The following is a 20,409-nucleotide window of genomic DNA, read 5'->3' on the forward strand; positions in this document are numbered from 1 at the left end:
TGTGCCTGCTAGTCTCCCTGCAAGGCAGATGCCATCAGTCCCAAAACCCCAACATCTGGCACACAAACAGCTGCCCATGCGTTCGTGAGAGGAGGGGGGACGCCCGCTTCAGAGAGATGCTTCAAAGCACAAAGGTGCAGTGAGAGACCAGGAGGCGCTCGGATCTGTACAGAACGTGCGTGTGTCTGTGCATTTCCTCTCCCCTGCTGTCCCCTGGGGATCAGTGACAAACACAAAAGCCACGGGAAGTGCAGACAAAAAAGCCACCAGCTCCTCCTGCACGTGGCTGAGCTGATCATGGGAACTGGCCTCGGACCCCTCTCAGAGGAGCAAGGGGGGTCAGCCACCACTGCTGCAGGGCTACACCATCCCACACACAGCTCGAGCAAGACAGGAGCAATGGGAGGTGACCTCTGCTTAAACGTCACTTGTTAAATTAATTAAAACATAAAAAGCACCACAAGGCACAACCTACTACTTTTTACATGCATCTCTCCTTTTAACCTCTATTTCCTTCTCCACCGCTCACCATGCCAGAACAAAAGAAGTGAAAGAGCCATAAAGAACATTAAAATCACAAGCACACATTTCCAACCATAAATCTGAGCTCGAGGTGTGATCAGTTCCTGTGACAAAGCCCACCACGTAAGACAAGGAGACAGCAAAGCGAGAAAAGTATTTTCTAACGAGGGTTTCGTGGAGGCAGCAGCTCTGTCAGCCCTCCCAGCTTCACCTTGACCGTGGCCAAAGCACCGGAGCGAAAGTCAGAAGAGGGGAGGAATTAATAACCTGTATCTCCACAATAGCAGATAATGGCTAAATAAGGATGCCCAGGGCGCAATTAGAAAGAAAGTCACAACGGGGAGAGGTTTATTAAATGGACCATTGAAAATCTGGACCTGAAGGACGGCTTTTTGGAGAAAGCCTTGGCTCTGCCCCTTGTTCGTGCCTCTCTCCCTGTCTGCCCATGCCCCAGGCAGCCCTGGAGCCCCTGTACCCCCATGTCCTGCTGCAGAAGCAGAGCTGCCATCTCCCTGCAGCTCCCCTTCCCTTCTCCAAAACAGGGTGTCAGCCCCCAAACTGCAGCACACGTCACCTGGGGCTGGGACTGTGCCATGGGCTTTGGCCAGCTCTTGCCCAAACGGTCGTTGCTCTTCCCCAGAAGCATCGTGCAACAACGTAATGTAATTTTGCCCTGCTAATTATGGCCACTATTTAAAACATCTCCCTAATTCTGGCTTATGTTCCCTTACATACCCATTTATATTATTTTTCTTTGCCAAACAGGAAAATTTAGCACTGAGACGATAAGGATGAACCTCCAGCAGCCAGCTATAGAAAAACATATTAAACACTTCCCTACCCCAACTCACACCGGGGTCAGTGGTGCTGGCAGGAGGCGTGGGGTGAACTGCCCACCCCATCCTCGTCCCATCCCTGTGTTGCTGGTTTTGCGGCTTCCCAACACATAACCTTCCCGGCTTCCCGCCGCGGGCAGGCAACGTTTTCCACCTGAGCTGGCTGCAGGAATAGATTCTGATGCAGTGGGGAGAGGCTTGGGGAGGAGAGCCCTGCTCTTGCTCCTACCCCCCTGCATCCACGTCAGGGCAACTCCAAGAAAAGCCAGGTCCAGCACAGGACATGCATTTAGACACCTTCATGCAGCTTATCAACTCGGCCTCAACTGCACAGGGAGAAGCATCTCCACGTGGGTGGGTGATGGTGCTGCACATTCTCCAGCCTCAGGCTCCCCAAGAGCAACTGCTTTGTTTGGGAACAGTTTGTACGTAATTTTTTTTTTTTTTTTTAAGAAGAGCAGAAAAACTGCAAGTCAAGGAATCTAAAAGCTACTGATTCCCTGGGAAACCCTTACAGACCTCCGGATGCATTGCAACTTCATACAGAGTATTAAATGCTACATAGCTGGGAATGCCCAACAGTATTTTGACTCCACTGAAACCCAACAGGCTTGCAGAGATCCCAGTTCATTTAAATTCATTTGAAAATGCCTCTTATTCAGTATCATTAGATAAGCACCAGACTGTTTTTCACCCCACCATCGTGAAAAACCACCTGCTGAGCCATTTATCCTCCCAGCCTGCGCCGGGGCTGCAGCAAGCCCGATGCCGCACAGATGAAGAGCAGAAGCCCCAGCAACATCAAACGCCGCTGGAACAGGCTCTTAGAGATAATAAACCTCCCAGAGTAGACTTCTTCACAGCCAAACCCCACAGCATCCAACAGCAGCACTTCCAGAGATCAAAGGAGAGAACGCAAGTAGGATCGATCTGATGCGTTTGTTTTAGAGCCTAAAGGAGAAGGGAAGGCCAAGTCATTTGTAACGGAGTTTAGAGTGAGCTTCTCCTCTTGAGGGCAAGACTTGGAGCAGATGATCATTCTCGACATGCGATGCACAGCGCCCCCTTGATCTTACAGAACATCTGGGTTGGAGAGCTTACATGTGCACAGCGCCCTGCAAATGCAACGAGCGCTCGCAAGGAAAGGCAGGAGCAGTCCACGGCGATTACACCGCACAGGGCGATAATTCGTATTTCACAAGGTACCTCATGCAAAACCCTCCCTTGCTCTCAGCTGTCGCTCAGGCTGCCCTGTGATCCATCCCACGCCGTACCCTCACCAGCCGTCCCCGTGCTCCCCTGCGGTATCCCTCTCCGCAGGGACAAGGCGCAGCTCCACACGCTGCCTGGCTGCTCTCTCCTCTGAATTATTTAATGGGAAAAGCTAGGTAGGCTGCAATTCTAACAGCAATAAGGAGGAAGACTGATTTATTTATGAACATACTTCAGCATCTGGGTGCCTTGTTCTAGCAACTGAAGGCAGCTGTTCACCTCTGCAGTACCATCACTGAGAACGCAGAGGGTCAGGGATGGGTCAGCTTCAGCCTGATAATTTTGTACAGTAGCATCCTAGCCTCAAATCCGTGTGTGACAGAGCAGGGGGGAACCAGTGTGATTTATTCTGTTTGCCCTGTCTCTCTTCTGACAGGGTCAAACACCAGCCCTGGGAAGAGAAATCCCAGCGAGAAGCAGGCAGGGTGGAAACGTCCAACTCTCTGCCCTCCGTCCCAGGGAGCTGCCCCCGTCCGAGGCTGCTCCTGTTGGACATCGTCTGTCGGGCAGATCTGCAAGGAGGTTGTCATGACTTGTGCCAACACCCACAAGAGACTAAAGGGGGTGGCTCATCCCTTATCAGGAGCAGGATTCCAGCCTCCCAACACCAGTGTGAAAATCTCCTTGTTTTCCCAAGTCCAGCAATCAAGCTTCAGTGTTTTAAAAAGCAGGTGGAGCACGTGACACCCGTGAGACCTCGAGCTGCTCCCATCTGCTGCCCCTTCTGCGAGGGATTTCTTCATAAATGGAAAGACCAGAGCCTCAAGCTGGTGCAACGGAGCTTCTACAGCTCTGCTGGGATGGATGGGGCTGTGCCCAATCTTCCTGGCTCAGGATCTGGCAGAAAAACGTTCCCATAGCATGGTGTCTACAGACCAATTACGGCTTGCAGTAACTCACAAAACCCATGGCTGGGTGTACAGATCCTCTGACAGCCCCAGTTTGAAGAAAGCATCGTGGCAATACGAAAAAAGCTCACGGGAGTCTGCGATTTCACCAAGGTTTTGGACTTCAGGCTGTGCTTTCTGTGCAAGTTCGGGTGGGGGGTTAGCAGCCGGCTTCAGCTCCCGTGCTTCCAGATGAGTCCGTCTGTCCCACCGCCGAGGTTTAATGCTGCTTCAATCCCAAAATGTGTTTCTCCAGGGGAAGTGCTCCGGCCTCGGCTGTTCGTGGCACGTCATTTTGATAGCTCTAACCTTCCTCCCTTTTTTTTAAATTTTAAAACTCCTCTTTTTCTCCAGGCTGGCAAGCCACTCCATGAGCATGGGATCACCCCATCCCCATGGGTCCCCATCAGATATCGGTTCTGGCACCGTCATGCCTTCATGAGCGCAGCACTCCTGGAGCTGTCCAAAGAAAACCACGTGGTTTTGCAAGACGATGACAGGCGAACGGAAATGCATCCATCGTTGGATTCAGTGGGACGAGGCAGATTAAAGCAGCATTTAATTTACTGATGTACCACGAGGTGGCTGTGAGCTGACCAGAGGCGAGCAAAGGGGTGACCTGGAGCTGCTTCTCCAGCCCCACACGTGACCCAGGCAGCACCTCCGAGAGCTTCGGTTCCCATCTGTGAAATGGGAACAAGTGTCAGGGAACGCTTCTGGTAAAGTGCTGCAAGATGGATGAAAACCTTACTATGAATGCCCAAGAGCCATTTTTGTAAAGCAGAATGGAATCAATTCTCTCCCTGCAGAACAAGACACATTGGAGCATACCAAAAGCTGCTGAATTTAATTAAAATCATAGTATTGTGTTACATTACTCATCTTTGGAAAGCAGCACCTCATGCTGTGCCAAATTTTAGACACGTCCTCTGAAAAATTATGATTTGCTTTTATTTGTGGTCTGGAACTTGCAAAAATTCTCACAAGATTAATTCTGATAGAAATTCAGTGGGGGAAGAGCAAGCTACATCATCAGATAACACAGAGATGATGATTTTGCAGGAGACTACTTAGAGCGTTTAGCACACTGCACTGTACAGTGCCCAAGGGTTAGCTGCATGCCCTGCTTTATCTTCAGCTCAAATCTGAACCGAGTACTTCTGGAGACTATGAGACAAGAAAATAACAGCTCGTATAATTTTATGTTTCAACACATTATCGCATTTTTAAAACATTCTCATGTACCAATGCTTCGCTCAAGAAAGCGGCAAGATTTTCTCCTCACTTCAGCTCTACGTTAATGATAACAGATGGATAAAATCAAAAGGGGAATCCAGAAACATCTTTCTCAAAAAGAAAGGAAAAAAACCCCACAAACCCTCTGGAGTAACAGTGCAACCAATCACTAGGAAACTCAGAAGAAAGCTAGATTTGAAAACACTGTGGCTGAACATCAATGGCAAGTGGAGTGAGCAGGGACAGCGGCAGCCTTCCCTTCCCATGGGATGTTCCCATGACCCTGGTTCCACTGGGAATGCGTGAGCAGGTTGGGGAGGAGGGATGATGCTCTTGCTGACTTGAAACTGCAGCAGTGCCCTGCCGGGCCCAGCACGGGGGCAGGGGGTTTGCCACCACCATGGAGGGAGATGGCCAGAGCCCCTGCCCCGGGAAGCCAGCACAACTAACCTAAGCTCGGGGCACGATCGCTCCGGGCAGATGGCACCGCTCACCCAGGGAGCATAAAGGTAAATCACAGCCAGGAGGGTAAAGATCTGGAACACACCCCAAGGTATTTAACAACACCCCCACAAGGCTCTGCAAATGCACAACTTTGGAAAACACTGTTGAAACACCTTGAAACCCCCATTTTTAACTTGTAGCAAAGCAGCACAAAGAAATCTTTCAGTAGTCTGGGCAGCAGTCTCTGCTGTACCTGAGCAGCTGCAATCCTACCAAATGCATGCCAACAAAAACAAATAACTACCTAAACATATATTTCTCCTGCTTCCAGCGCAGTGCCAGCAGCGCTGGCTGTTTGCACAAAGTCCCACCAGCGTGTCCAGCCAAGCAGGGTCCTACTGTGCAACGTCAACCAGATCTGAAGGGACCACCTGGGCTGAGCAGCACTGGCTGTGGCCCACAAGGAATTAAAGGACGTGTGCTTGCCTCTCCGGTGGCAGCAAAGTCATACAATCACAGGATCCTTTAGGTTGGAAAAGACCTTTATGATCATCGAGTCCAACCATTATCCCAGCACGGCCAAGCCCACCACTAACCCATGTCCCTGAGCACCTCATCCACAAGTCTCTTAAATCCCTCCCGGGATGGTGACGCCACCTCCCTGGGCTGCCCCTTCCAATGCAAGACAAGAAGCAGCACTACACAGGCAAAGCCGGTGAGCAGTGACAAGGCAGGTGCACCCCAAAACCCTGCAAGCCCCACATGCGACTGTTAGCGGAGCTGTGCGCATCAGAGCCGTATCTTCATCATGCAAAGCTGCTGGTGGGGGGGGGGAGAGAGAAACTGCCTTTGCTTTTATTAGCAGATGCTTATGGGGTGACCTCAGACAGAATCTCCCAAGCCTACAAAGCAGCCGCACAGGAAAACATGTCAACGATATTTTTCAGACTCTCCTAGGAGCAAGTCTGTGAGGATACGTGTTTGCCAAAATAAATGTGTTAAAAACGTTTTAGCTGGAAAGGAACTGCTTTTAGCCAAAGACTCTGCTTACTGACAAAGGAAGAAGCTTTATGGTCACTCCTAAAGGTCTGTCCGTGTCACAGAAAACCATCTCCACTTGACCCCCTGCTTCCACGGTCTGGGGCTGAACATCTGTGGGTTTGTGCCCAGTCCCAGGACTGGTCCCAGTCCCAGACTCGCTGGAGCACAAGACAGTGCTGCACAGTCACCGTACACATTTCCAACCAGGGATTCCTTCCACAGCCTTCTGCATCCGTTTTGTAGCAACACTTACAGGTTTGGATACAAAACAGCAGTAAAAAGAATAATGGGCAGAGTGCAATTGCAGAGAGCGCGTTGGCAATGAATAAAACAGCCCTTCTAAAACCAACTTTACAGGAGAAGAGGTCCCGAAACTACCTCCTCACCAGAAAACACTCCAGGACTTAATCCTTAGCGACCTCACTGCTCACCATTCTCACACGGACGGATGTGCGCCCTGTGTTGAGCTGCCACCCCAGGGGCAGGGGGACGAGAGACCAACTACGATCAGCACGAAGCCTCCATCGTGCTGGAGACTCTTTGCCAATCCCATAAAAGATTTTCCCTTATCTCCCTTCTCTCCTTCAGGAGTAACTCAGAGGACAAGGGCTTGTGCCATCCCATCTTTTGCAAGAAGTGGGTTGTGCTGGCAGGATCACAGTCTCCTTTACAGGGTCACCCCCACTGCAAACATAAGGGTACCCCCACAACGTAGACTGGCTTGGTCAGATGGGAAAATGGATTAAACCCATGAAATCTGGACAAAAAATCTAGGTCTAATTCTGAACTGGTGGATCCAGCACTGAGGAGTTCCCAGATCAAACACGGCTGACCAGTGGATGACACACTGGGAGCAGGGGCTGGAAGCTGCCCACACTGGTCCAGCTCCGTTTGTCCTCCCAGCCCCTCTCCTGCAGGCAGGGCACAGCGTGCTGAGGAATGCTGCTCGCTCAGCAGGGTAATATTACAGCCCCGAAACAGCACGGGTGGGATGCTTGTGACTCTCCCTTCCCATCCCTCCTCCCTTTCACCCCCACACACATCCTGATATTATTGGCAAGCCGTTAAGTACAGAAACTCCAGGGATGATAAAGCTGCAAACCTCATTTTGAGCACGTCAGTCTGTTTTAACAGTTTACCTGGGCAAAGCTGAGGAGTGCTAAACCTCATCAGCACGGCACTGCAAGGCAGGGTGGTAGGAAAGTCTCCCCCAGGTTAAATCCCCACTGAGGGGAGGATGCTGGTCCAGCTCATTTAGCTGCCTTGAACTTGACCGGAGGCAGCTCCAACCTGTGCTAATCCCAGTGTTGAGCTCCTCCCCTCCCAGCTCAGCATTCATGGAGAGGGTGGGGAGGCACTGGATGCCCCATCCCTGGGAGTGTCCAAGGCCAGGCTGGATGAGGCTTGGAGCAACCTGCTCTGGTGGAAGGTGTCCCTGCCCATGGCAGGGGGTGGGACTGGGTGGGCTTTAAGGTCCCTTCCAACCCAAACCAGTCTGTGATTCTGTGATCTGCCCTGGAGAGATGAGCAAAAGAGACACGATGGTCTGCGCTCAACAGGATGCCAGTGGGCACCCCAGCCCTGACACCTGCTCAGCAGTGGGTCTGCTGGGGTGGAGGGCACCCAGGGGCTTGGGCAAGTATCAGGGCTGATGCCAGCCCCTACCCTGGAGAGCAGGAGGGTTCTTCTCCTCCACTGACATGTCCAGCCTTGTGTAACGGGCAAACTCCAGCTCCTAATGTACAGGACTTCCAGGGGACTTGCAGGCATCCATAGCATCATCACCTCTCCCCAAGATCAAACCTGCCCTGCAGCCAGTAAGTCATCTCTGTCACCTCAGGGCATGTGACGTGCAGAGGTTAAATGCCAAGAAAATCAGCATTTTGGCTTGTATTTATTTATTTGTTTAAACGCAAGGTAAACCTCAGCCCAGGGCGATGGACTGGCCTCGCCGTGTTTGCCTGGAGGTAAAACTAATGCCACTTATTCTTCCCTCCAGCTGCCCCCAAGTAGCTGTGCCACTGACCTGAGGAGGTCCTGCCTTGGACCCCAGGATAGGGAAAACACAGCCATCCCCTTCTCCTTCCCTCCACCACCTGGCCAAAGCATCGTCACTGCTCCCGCAGGAGAAAACCTCCTCTTGACAAATAGGATCCCCCACTCCTCCCATTTGCAAATGTTTTTAAATCTATTTTATTAACTGCAGTGCCTTCTGAAGAAAGTCACTTAGAGGTTCAGTTCATATATAAAGGATTTACTTAGATTAAGGGCCTCGGTAAAAGGCCTTTGAACATGCAAACTCCTTCCCGTTTTCAGACGGTTTCACTGTGCACACATTAAAAATGCATGCAGGCAATGTGAGCCAATATTCCTCAACCTCCTGCTTTGCTTGCAAAACTCTGCTTCCAGGAAAAACATTTATCTGGGGGAGATGAAAAAACACATGCCCCCTCTGCTCACAGCTCACATTCGGCCCGTGGAGCTTGCTAGCACGAGGTGGGTGACGGCCGGAGCCCAGAGAGCACCGGGATGTCCCGTGGGCAACAGAGAACAGCCAGGGCCACCGCAGGAAAGTCTTAAGGAAAAAAAACTTTAAGGAATTAAGGAAAAAAACCCCAAACCTTGGTTTATTTGGACCTGCAACAAGAAGTCCTGTTGTCCTCCAGAGCTGAGTTTGCTTGAGAAAACTTGGTAAGGGAATGAAAACTCAGGCTCCAGAGCACAGGAGAACCCCACCGGCTCTGCCTGCACAGAACCCTCCCACCTACCCTGGACGCTCAGTGCCAGCCACCGTGAGAAATGGGATAAGGGGCTTAACGGGCTGTGAGTCAGGTCTGCCGTGGAAATTCCTGGCGTTCTGGCTGTAAAATAAAGGCTCCTTGTTTGGAGACAGCTACGGATGGGCAAGGAGCACGGTGGTAACCGCTGACAGTCCTCCAGGCAGATGGAGGAGCGTGCAAGAAACAATAATAATTTAAAACCCAAATCTCTTCTCATAGAATCATAGAATGGTTTGGGTTGGAAGGGACCTTAAAGATCATCTAGTTCCACCCCCCCTGCCATGGGCAGGGACACCTTCCACCAGACCAGGTTGCTCAAAGCCACATCCAGCCTGGCCTTGAAGACATCCAGGGATGGGGCATCCACAACATCTCTGGGCAACCTGTTCCAGTGCCTCACCACCCTCTCTGTGAAGAATTTCTTCCTGATATCTAATCTATCCCATCTCCTTAGCTGATGGGCAATGCTACACTCTGAGGATCTTTTCTTTGTCCCAACTACAGCCCTGTAAAATGCTGCACGGATGAAAACCTCAGGAAAAGGGTATTATCACATTACTGCAGAACCTGTGCTCCCGAAGGAGATCCAAGGGCAGCGATGCCCAGGGCTGCCTGCGCCCAGTCTCCAGCAAGCCAGGTGAACAAAGGCATTTCTCACCTCCCCTTTCCGAGAGGGGAAAACAAGACCTACAAAACTAAGGGATTTTGCGCCCAGGGCCACATATGGCCCCAGGGTCAGAGCCAAAATCCAAACGTAGTTTCATGCATCTGCTTTTCCTCCAGTGCCTCTTTATCCATCTTTCCTCTGAACAGCTTAAATTGGAGAGAAAATGTGCTTTTTTCTAGGAAGCACCATCTTATCATCGAAGGGCGTGTTACGCTTGGGGCACTACCCAAAAAATAACCGGGTGCGGTGCTGGTGGTCCTCACCACCACACGCTGCTTTAATTAGCGGGGAAACTCTGTCCGTGCTGTGCACAAACAGCCTCACGCCAGAGAGAAATCGATTTTGGCAATCGTCAGAGACCATCGCCTGCTAGGAGGGAAGGCAGCGACGCACCGTGCCGGAGGGTGACCCCGTTTTCCGCAGGAATTGTGAAACCTGCAACTGGAGCAGAGCAGGGCAGGAGGAAGGGCAGCAGAGGCTGGATTACCCCAGCCTGCAAACAGCACGCTGCATTCACCGTCATATCTTTTCCCATGTTTTGCTGCTTGCAGCTTGTTCCCTGGAAGAAACACTCTGTCATCTCAACATAGCTATCCCGATCGCTATCGGATTTGCTCTATGAAACAGGGTTTCTCTGGCGAGGTTCATGTATCCTGAAATTATTAGGCAGAAAGACTCTTCTTTTTTTTCACTGAACAGCATACAAGATTGATTTTTATTTTTTTACCTTACATGCCATGAAACTTATTTAAAGGACTAGCAATAGGATTTATTTCACTCTTCATTTGGGTGATGCTGATTCTTAGACCCCAAAATAGGGGTTGGAGCAGAGCCACGCTCACGCTATGGGGATGAAGACCACACAATCCATACACCAGCCTAACTGCACTGTATTTACCATGGTTTTAAGCACCGTGCCTAAGCCAACAAGACTTTTCCATTTATTCCAGTGGCAGCATCTTCACTGGGGAAAGGTAGACCCCAATCATTGGTGGAGACCCCAGGGAGCTGAGGGATCGGCTCAGACCCTTCAGGGAGCCAGAGCTGCTGCTGGTTCCCACAGATTAAATGAATTCATCTGAGATTAGTTTCTGTCATTGAGACTTTTGAGATGATGTAGCAAGAAATCATCTAATTAAAAGGAAAAAACATGCAGGAACAGGCAAAGCTGGGGGCTCGCTGACTGCAGGGGGCAGCGGGGATGGGAAGGGCAACCCCCAGCGGGGTATTTTCCAGCTGACTGGGCTACAGCATTTTCTCTTCTTCCAGAGCTGGCAACGGGGAAGAGAAGCAGACTTAACACGAAGGAAAACAGAGTTAGAAGCAAAGACCCACTAAGCTCCGCGTTACTCTTGTGCAATTACTGTGCCAAAGGCTTCCAAGATAAGGGATTTTAGTGGGAACCGTAAATGCTGGTTGTAAAATGAATGAGAAAAAGCCACATATCCACCAGAATAGCAAAGCCTCCCTGCTCCTAGCCCCCAGCTATCACCCAACCAACCCTTCCCTGAGATTCCGCCTTCCCAGAGGACAACCAGCTCATTCATCCTCTGAAATGACACCAGGACCTCCCTGCCTAGGGAAAGGTTTTGGCAGGATGACACATTGCACCCTCCTCCAGTGATAGCCCCAGACTCAAACCCAGCCCTCGCAAGGACACTGCAGCTTGTGCACGTGGGATGCCCCACTACTCCCTGCCTCAGAAAGCCTTGGATGTTCTTTTCCCTTAAAATAATAATCACCACAGGCTTCTCCAGGACTCGGGGATATCCTTAATAATAAATAGTCCCTAACTTACAGCACGTCTTTATTCCTCAATGTGCTTTAGAAACCTTCTCCCCCTTAATCTCCCCCCAGTCCTGGTGGGATCTGTCAGATTCCTGTTTAACAGATGGAGTTTGTTTTACACGTGAAAAGCTGTTCCCCTCTGGCAATATCAGTGCAGTTAAGGCAGCAAAAATAAGTTCAGACAGTGAAAATCATGGTGTGGGGTGGCGGGCACGGGTGGCGGGGCTAGAAGAAAAGCAGGGGTGCAGACCGATGCCATGATGCACCCTGACCAGAACCGCAGTAAGACTCTGCGGAGAAAAGCCAATGTGTTCTAGAGCTGGGGGGAAAAAAAAACCAACCCAAAAATTCTCCCAAAAAAGCAGGAAAGGTACTTTAAGCAGAGAACTCTTCCCAGGTATATCTGTGATCCTAATGAGAAGATGCTGCCTAATTGATACCAAAACAGCACACTAACAAGAAAACCAACTGCAACCCAATTTTGCAGAGAATTTAACAAAGACCAGGATAATAGCCCTGCTTAATAGGGCTGTCTGCTGGTTTTAATTCCTTCTCCATGGCCACTTCAATTAGCAGAGGAGGAGCCCCAGCAGCAGGGCAGCTCACCCTGGGTGCCGGGGCCAGGTTCCTTATTAACCCCCATTACCCACTCGGCACTAATGGGCCTTTGTCAAAGCCAGGAAGAGATTTCCCAGCTGTCAGTGACAGAAAGGCCACCTGGGCACTTGTGCAGCATGCGAGGGGGCTGAAACCTTGCTTTTGCAGCCCGGAAAGCAGAGTGGGTGACCCGAGGGACACTGGGGTGAGAGTACCGCTCCAGCGTGAAGGGGACAGGCATTGCTGGCTTTCCTGGGATCCCAGTCCTCAGCTGCACAGGCCTTGCAGAGGGGACCTGGGCAAAACCTCCAGCAAGAGCCACTAAAACCCACCCTGCCATGCTCCACAGATGGCATATTTTGCACACAACTCATTACATTTTTCACTGACTTTATCTGTAAACTTGAAAGGATCTTACCTAATTCCTTTGGTTTGAGCAATACTGTGGAAGGAGAGTCTGGATACTGCAGAGATCACCTGGAAACGAGAGAAAAAGATGCTGGTGTGCTTACTGAAGACAGAGGCAAGTTTGGTGGGAACTTGAGGACCCACAGCCTGGTATTTGGACCTGAGCTCGCACTGAAATGGATGTGCTCCGGTCCCTCAGTACATCACCATCAGGGCTTGGATGACTGCAAACACCGCTTCTGGTTTTACCACTAAGCGTAAAAGACACTTAACCTTCAGCTATAAAGGTCCCCAATTCAGCAGCATCACCCAAGGAAACTCCATCCCGCCACTCACACACCACCTCCAAGATCTGCTCCAATAGGTTTTATGCAACACTGAGAACCATCGAAAAAAACCTCCTACTTTGTATTTTATTACAAAAGGTTTATAACTCCTTCCCTCTCTCCCCACGCAAAATGATCTTATCGAGGCCAACTTGCCAAGACTGAATGGTTTCGACTTCTTGCATTTCAATAAAGATGCATCATCAGTTTGTCAGAGGTGAGTGCAGACCGTCGCCCTTTTCTGGCAGAAAACAGCCAGAAGTGATTCAACAATAAAATATTTTCATCAGCATCGCAGTCAGGAACAGTAAAGCCACCAGCTTTTTCTGAAAACTCCCTTTTTTTTTTAATGGAAGTTTTAATTGCTACACAGAATTTTCAATGAAGACAAACAAAGAATGGTTTTAGTCCCTCACAGATATACAACATGTTTTACTCTTGCTCATATTCATCATTTCAAAGCTAGATTGAAAAAATAAACCTATTATTTTTGGCCTGGTTTCCTGTCCACTGGAATGAATAGAGATGCCTGCATCCAGGACACAGATAAAGGACTTTCTGAGCGGTCCCTGCTGTCCTGGGCCCCCAGTCCTCTTCCAGGCACACAAATCCGAACGCCGTGGGGGCTGTTGCTGCCCTGCACCCAAATCCATCCATCAGGGCTGTTTTATTTGGGGACTGTGTCCCCCCCCGCTGAGGGATGCTTCCCTGTCTTCCTAAGCCACCTTCGGATCAGTCACCCCAGGAAGCAAGTGCCTGACTTCTCTCCTGGGACTGCCGTTGGTCCCCCAAGCCTCCCTCCCTCCCACGGCGCTATCCCACACGGTCAGAGTCGCATCAAAGATCCTCACACAAATCCTTCCCTCTGCAAGAGCCCCGCATGCACCAGGCTCGTTTCGGGAATGCATGGACACCATTACCCAGGACTGCCCTGGAGCCTGAGCTCCTCCCGGGACAGCAGATCCTGCTCCAAACCCCGTCTTCTCCTTCACACTTTTGCAACCTTCATCCCTCTAATTTTTCCTTTACTGCTGCCATGCATTCCAGCCCCACTGTCGGCCACCAGTGCCCCACGCATGGACCCAAAGCCGAAGCCGGAACAAAGGAGCTGCCACAGTTCAGCATTTAGCGTTTGGCTTTCAGACGGAGAACAGAGATGCTGAATTATTCAACATGGCCAATGAGACTATGAATGTCAAAACTTGGCCAAGCTTCTCCCTGGTATAAAATGTCACGAGCGGGAGTTCAAGGCAGAAAGGAGCTCCAGAGCACGAGGGAATTCTCCTCACACCTCAGACGCCTTTATTGTCCCCCATCCAATGCTTCTAGCAAAAAAGGACCTTACGAAAGCATCCTTCCACATCTTTTTTAAGATGTTGCCCCTGACGGTTCCCTTTAAGCAGAGAACATGGATAAAGGATTTTTTTTACTTTTGCTACTGCTGTCATGAGCATATTTTGGCCTATTTCTCCCTCTCCAGAGCGCATCTGGATAGCCACCAGACCACCACCCCTGACACGCCTGGTTTTACAGGGATGCCCTGGAGCCACCCATTATGGACCATAATTACCGTGCAACGAGAGGAGAAACTGTAAAATTTCTCAAGCGGAAATTTAATCCCATGACCATAAACGCAGTCAAGTTCCTCATTTTACTGTCATCTAACAAAAAAAGCACTATGGGGAAAGGTTGGTCGCTTCTGGAAAAGGTGCTTCAGCCACATGCTTTCCTGCCAGCAAGCTGCAAGCTCCCTGCGCCAGCCAGCAAGATTCCCTCCTCCGTTTCGGAGAGGCGTGAAGCAAGCCTGGCTCTCCGAGCCCCCCTCACACCCCTGCCTCTGCCCAGTCTCTCGTTTGCTCTGGCTTTGAGAAGCATCAAGCAAAGACGTGGCTTCTGGTAATGTCATGCCTCAATGAGCAAAATCTGCTCCTGGAGAAACCCAAAGGGGCTGAGCCCCCTTGGAAGCAGAAGGCAGCCCTGCCTGCCAGCTCCATGCAAACCGCGTCCCTCCCAGCGCCCTCAAGTGCACGCTGTCACTGCAATCTGTATTTTTAAATAAACTGGGCTTTGCCTTTAGAAATTACATGAGCAGCAACAGGAGAAAGCAGGTTAAAACATAACTGGGAGTCAAATAAATCAGGTCTTAATCCCAAAATTATCAGCAATTTTAAAAGACCACTCTCGGCATGTTATTAAATCTCTCTGCGCCAGTCTCCCACCTCTAAAATTCTCCCCAGTTTGGGAGAGGAGATAGGATTGAGTTCATTAGCATCTGTGAAAAGCTCCAGGGCTCGTCAAGGCAGAGCCGCGGCGCTGAGCATCACTGCTGGCGAGCGGTACCTGTACGTGCCGAGCCCAAACGGGGCACGGAGGCTGGAGAGCCCCTGGCAGCCCACAGCTCCACTCCACAGGGCTTAAAATAGTCCAAGGAAAGTCCTAGACTGATTGAATAAGTCTCTTCTGTGGTCTATTGTTAGACTTATAAACTACAAAACTCAGTTTATGAATCAGACGGTTTTACCGCAGGGTCTGACTTCCAGGGAAATTTAATAGAAAAGCGCACTGTTCTCCACGCCAGCAATTTTTGCTTTGTTCTTTGATGAAAAGCCCCAAGCGCTGAACATCCTGGCACATCAAAGCCCGGGACCTGGTTCCAGTGACAAGCCAGCACGCACAGACACGCTTAGGCTCCCAAACCGATGCTCAGGTACGCAAGCAAAGCGACCCACTTTGAGGGATCGGGGACAAAAAGCCTCCACAAAGCTTGGCATCTCTGAAAACGAAACTGAAGAGTATCTGTCCCAGTATCAGGGATTATTTTTCCAACAACAACTCCTGCTAAGGCAGTAGCCAAGAGCAGCCCCAGCTCCTCTTACAGCTCCAGCCTGCCAACCTCCAGCCAGGGAAGTGCTTAAGCATGCGTCTAAGGATAAGTAATCCTCTCTATTTCAACAGGATTAAACAACATTCTTTAAAGTAAGTCAATCCGTAAGTGTTTGCTAAACGGTGTCTCATTTTCCCTGTAAAGCAGCTTCTTATTTGCAGAAAAAAACAGGAATATTTCCTGCCACTCCTGCCTATCGGTTCCTCTCGGGCCAGGCAGGATCCGTGCCGTTACACACCCAGGCAGCAGCTGGCACGAGGGGTCCCTGATTCTCATCTGGGGCTTTTCGTTGCTTCTGCAATACAAGGACTTATTAATCCAGCTAATACAGATATGACACTAAATGGAATTGTAGTTTATGGTTATTTATACCTTCCCTTTCTTTTAGGGTAGCCTGGAAATGTAGACACTTTGTTTCCCGAGGCAGATGGCATAACCAAGAAGGATTTCTTGCCGCGGGGTATCATTCCCTTTCAGACTTACACTGATTATTTCCTAAGCTCAGACCTTTGGGTTTCCCCTCATAAAACTAACCCGCTGGTCCAAACCGGGAAGGCAAGAGGAAACAGTTGCACCAGGGGAGGTTTAGATTGGATATCAGGGAAAATTCTTCCCAGAAAGGGCTGTCAGGTGTTACAACGGGCTGTCCAGGGAGGATGGAGTCATCATCCTGGGAGGGATTTGAGAGAGATGTGGATGAGGTGCTCAGGGACATGGTTTAGTGGTGGGCTTGGCTGTGCTGGGTTAACGGTTGGGCTTGATGGTTTTAAAGGTCTTTTCCAGCCTAAAAGATTCTTGGAATCTATGATTTTAAGCTGGTAGAAGTGGAGCTGCTGCACCCTGGAAGTGCTTCTGGAGCACACCGGGAGCCAGGAGCAATCACTTCCAAACATGCTCATCCCTTGATCCACTCTCGAGAAGGCTACAATGACCAAACCAGCATCGCACCGAGTGCCACTGCCCCGGTCAGTCAGTGGGGTAGGGCTGGGGGCTCTCCTGGCCCCATCAGGGGGGAAAGCACCCTGCTCCGCACTGGCAGATGAGAGGGTCAGCAAAGCCATTTGAAGATGTTGCTTGGGAAAACAATACTGTTATCTGTGTGCGTGTTTTCCAGGAGAAGGAGGGCTGTGGGCTTAAACGACAAGGGCTTACGCAGATTGTTATTGCTTCTTCACCCGTTTCTCAATGCAATTTCCTCCAAGAAAACTGCACTAAGCGTGCAAACGTTACCATAAAAGCTGTATGTAACATCCTGCTGACAAGAAGATGGCAGAAACTGAGTTAGAAAGGTAAGCAGTGCAGGTGATGTACAGAAAGACCTTCCCTACAGTCGACCTGCAAAGGGTTAATGGGAAATTTCTGGTGGTTACACAAGGTGAGGGATGCCCTTCGCTTCCCTGCCATTCCAGTTTGCCTTGTATTCTTAGGCATGAGCTAAAATCCAACCACCCAGTTGATCATTTACCGCCTGGCTCGGCGCACAGGGTGAGATCATTGCTGTGGATCAACAGAACCAGAAACGGAGCACGAGGGCTGTGCACATGATTTCAGACACCCTGAACTCAAAAAAAGGCACAAAGTTCTGCACTTTGTGGGGAAAAGAAAGGAAAAAAAAAAAATCAGGTCTCAAACTGGGTTTCTCACATTCACAGAATCATAGAATCACTGGGTTGGAAAAGACCTTAGAGATCATCCAGTCCAACCGTATCTGTCCGCCACTAAACCATATCTCTCAGCACCGCATCCACCCGTCTCTTAAACACATCCAGGGATGGTGACTCCACCACCTCCCTGGGCAGCCTGTTCCAGTGTGTGATAACCCTTTCGGTGAAGAACTTCTTCCTTACATCCACTCTAAACCTCCCCTGGCGCAGCTTGAGTCCATTCCCCCTCGTCCGATCATCTGTCATTAGGGAGAAGAGACCAACACCCACTTCTCCACAACCTCCTTTCAGGGAGTTGTAGGCAGTGATCAGGTCTCCTCTCAGCCTCCTCTTCTCAAGGCTAAACAAGCCCAGTTCCCTCAGTCGCTCAATCAGAGTGATTCCCTGGTCACTTTGCAAGAAACCTGGCTGAGTAAAGAAATCAGATTTTTTTAACCTTATAAAACAAACAAACACACCACCACTGTAAGAAATGCCACTCTTCTTCCTTACTACCAACACTTTATTTTGGGAATCATAGACTGAAAGATAAACTAAAAGCAAAACAAAAAAATAATTGTTCTTACTACTCTTCTACTTCCTCCAGGAAGTTATTGCTGATGGTATCCCTGTGCATCCAGAAAACTCTCAAATAAACTTGCCTTATTTGAAAAAACAAACTGACCCAGTTGGGCTGGAGAACACTTTGCACACGAGGAACCCCCCAGCTCTGCGCCTGCAGAGCCCGAGCAAGCTGCCGGGTCACAGCCAGGCTCACAGCCCAGGCCACGCTGCAGCACGGTGACGCCTTCCCAGAACAACCAAATATTTTCTTCTAAGCAAATCAAGAGCTTTGCACAGCAGCGATAAATCTGGGCAGAGACCTCGATGCTGCCACCTCTGCACACACCCTTCTGGGGGTGAAAAGTGGTTTCGCAGCCTGAAATTACATGGAGTCATTTTCTGGCTTGCCCCAAAACTCATGAAGGGGAGGAAAAAAAAAAAAAAAAAAATTTCCAACATCCCCAGCCTCTCCATGGGCAGACACCTGACCCCAAACTCAGAGACAAACTGCATAAATTATTACTGAGTCGGATAATGCGAAACAATAGTAAAAACACTGATGTGAAGAGTCCCAGGGAGAAGACTGCTCAAGCAAAAGCATCCATGACGGCAAGAAGTAGGATTTCACCCAGTTGCCTCCAGTTTGTGGTGCTGGAGAACACTGTATTTTCTCCCACAGTTGCGCTGGTGCAGGTGGCAGCAGCTGGTCAGCTCGTGTTTGCTCCTCTCCACCTTCCAAGGAGCATCCCTGCCCACCAGCCTTTCCCAGCGCTTCCCACCCAGCTGCACACACCCCCCGGGCTGTGCACTATCAGGATCTCATCAGATTTGCAAACCAAAGTGTCACCAGCAGTTTCCATCCTCCCATTTCCTCCATTTGCACATGCTTGTCCCATGATTTGTACGGTGAGACCAGCCCTGGAAAGCCAGCGTAGCCAAGCTCTGAGCGGGAGAGCCAACCTGCTCACTCTGGACCCATTATTTGTGCTCCCCGTGTGCTACTGCCTAGTGCATAAACCCACGAGATCTTACAGCACGTGTGCCACAAGCACAGCAAACATCAAACCTAACGCTGCCTTCCAGCCCTCTCCCCAGACACCGTGCAGCCAGGGCTGCTGCCACTTGAGCATCCCACTGGGAATTCCTTGAATCAACATCTCCCGATACAACCTGGTACCCGGGAAGAGCATCCCTGTACACGGCTAGCGCGAAGAGCGGCGGTCCCTGGCCAGGAGGGGATCAGGCTGCCGTCATTCCCTCAGGATGCCAAGGACAGGCAGAGCCCCGTTAAGGCATCAAATCCGTCTGTTTTTCCTAGACCAAGGGCTCGGCTCTCTCAGCTGGAACTCCTCCACCCAGCTGGCTGCTGAGGACGAGGGCTATTAAATCATAATCCATTTGGACAACTGGCTTGAGCCTTTCCAGTGCCTTCCTGAATAGTATTCCCTGCGGCTCGTCTCCGCCCACCCAGGGATGCCACACCTTCGCCTCCCACTCATGCCCGGCAGAAAGGCCACGTGCCAGGGAAGCGTGGTGTTTGCTGGCACCGAGGGTTTGGAGAGGAGCCAGCTGGGCCGATTTTGGCTGATACATATTTGATAAGGATTTAAATCAAAGCCAGGGAAGTTGTCCCATGACAATGTGTCCAGGCTTCTCCCCCTGTATTTCACTACGAGGACCACGCAATAGATGGGGAACTCCATGACGGAGGTATGGTAAAGCCTCTTCCCTACTCCAGCAAACACCCCTTATTCCAGGGATCCTTGACTGCCACTCCTTTTAGATTTACTGAAGTATCAGCAACTTGTGACATTGCCATGGAGCTGCAGATGAGCTTGAGAGCATCCCTCAAACCACAGGAGATGGAAGAACCAGAGACGTAAACCAAAACCCATTTGCCAGAGAAAGTGGGGAACAACGGAGCTGCCCAGCTTCCAGCACCCCTCTGGGTTTGCTGCTCCCTTGGCCTCACAGATGTGTGTGCAGCATTAGGTGCTGATCTCAGGGATGTAATTAGTATCATCCGAAAGCCCAGACTGTGATTTGGTGGAGAGCTGGCCAGGGATGCTAGGACCACGCGCTTCAGCGGGGCTGCACTTCCAATCTGCAAAGCGGATGCAGGAAAACCAGGTACCGGCTGGATTATGCTTCTGAAACTCAGGAAGGAAGGCTGGACACACACGCTCCTTCCTTTTCTCAAGGGATTCTTGATCGTGGAAGTAGCAAAGGGTTAAAATAATCTCAAGTGAACATCTGACACAGATTGTCCCTGAGACCTCTTAGCCACAGTGTCAGGCTGCGTTATGGTTACTGCCGCGTTACAGGGACGAGCGAGCGCACCTCTCAAGATAACGAGGTTAAGCCCTCTAACGAGGGCCCATCATCAGAGATGCATTTTCCAGGCGAAAACATCTTTACCAAAAGCAAAATCTCTGAGAAAGCACGAGGAACGCACAGCAAAGTTTTGTGTTATTTCCCCACGAGGCAGCTGGGGAGGGGGTCACTCCCCAGCAA

General features: G+C 50.4%; 1 protein-coding gene across 1 annotated transcript in view; it reads right to left on the reverse strand.

Annotated features, from left to right (window-relative positions):
* The window catches only part of VAV2 (vav 2 guanine nucleotide exchange factor), a gene marked incomplete at its 5' end in the record, with an annotated part of 114,037 nt that overhangs the window by 37,588 nt on the left and 56,040 nt on the right, over window positions 1-20,409 (reverse strand). The window contains one exon of the mRNA XM_010157529.1: window positions 12,489-12,547. Within this exon, the coding sequence (XP_010155831.1) occupies window positions 12,489-12,547 (59 nt within the window). The remainder of the gene's footprint in view (window positions 1-12,488; window positions 12,548-20,409) is intronic.

Source organism: Eurypyga helias, unplaced genomic scaffold (genome assembly GCF_000690775.1).
Source record: "Eurypyga helias isolate BGI_N326 unplaced genomic scaffold, ASM69077v1 scaffold10268, whole genome shotgun sequence".
Taxonomy (NCBI): domain Eukaryota; kingdom Metazoa; phylum Chordata; class Aves; order Eurypygiformes; family Eurypygidae; genus Eurypyga; species Eurypyga helias.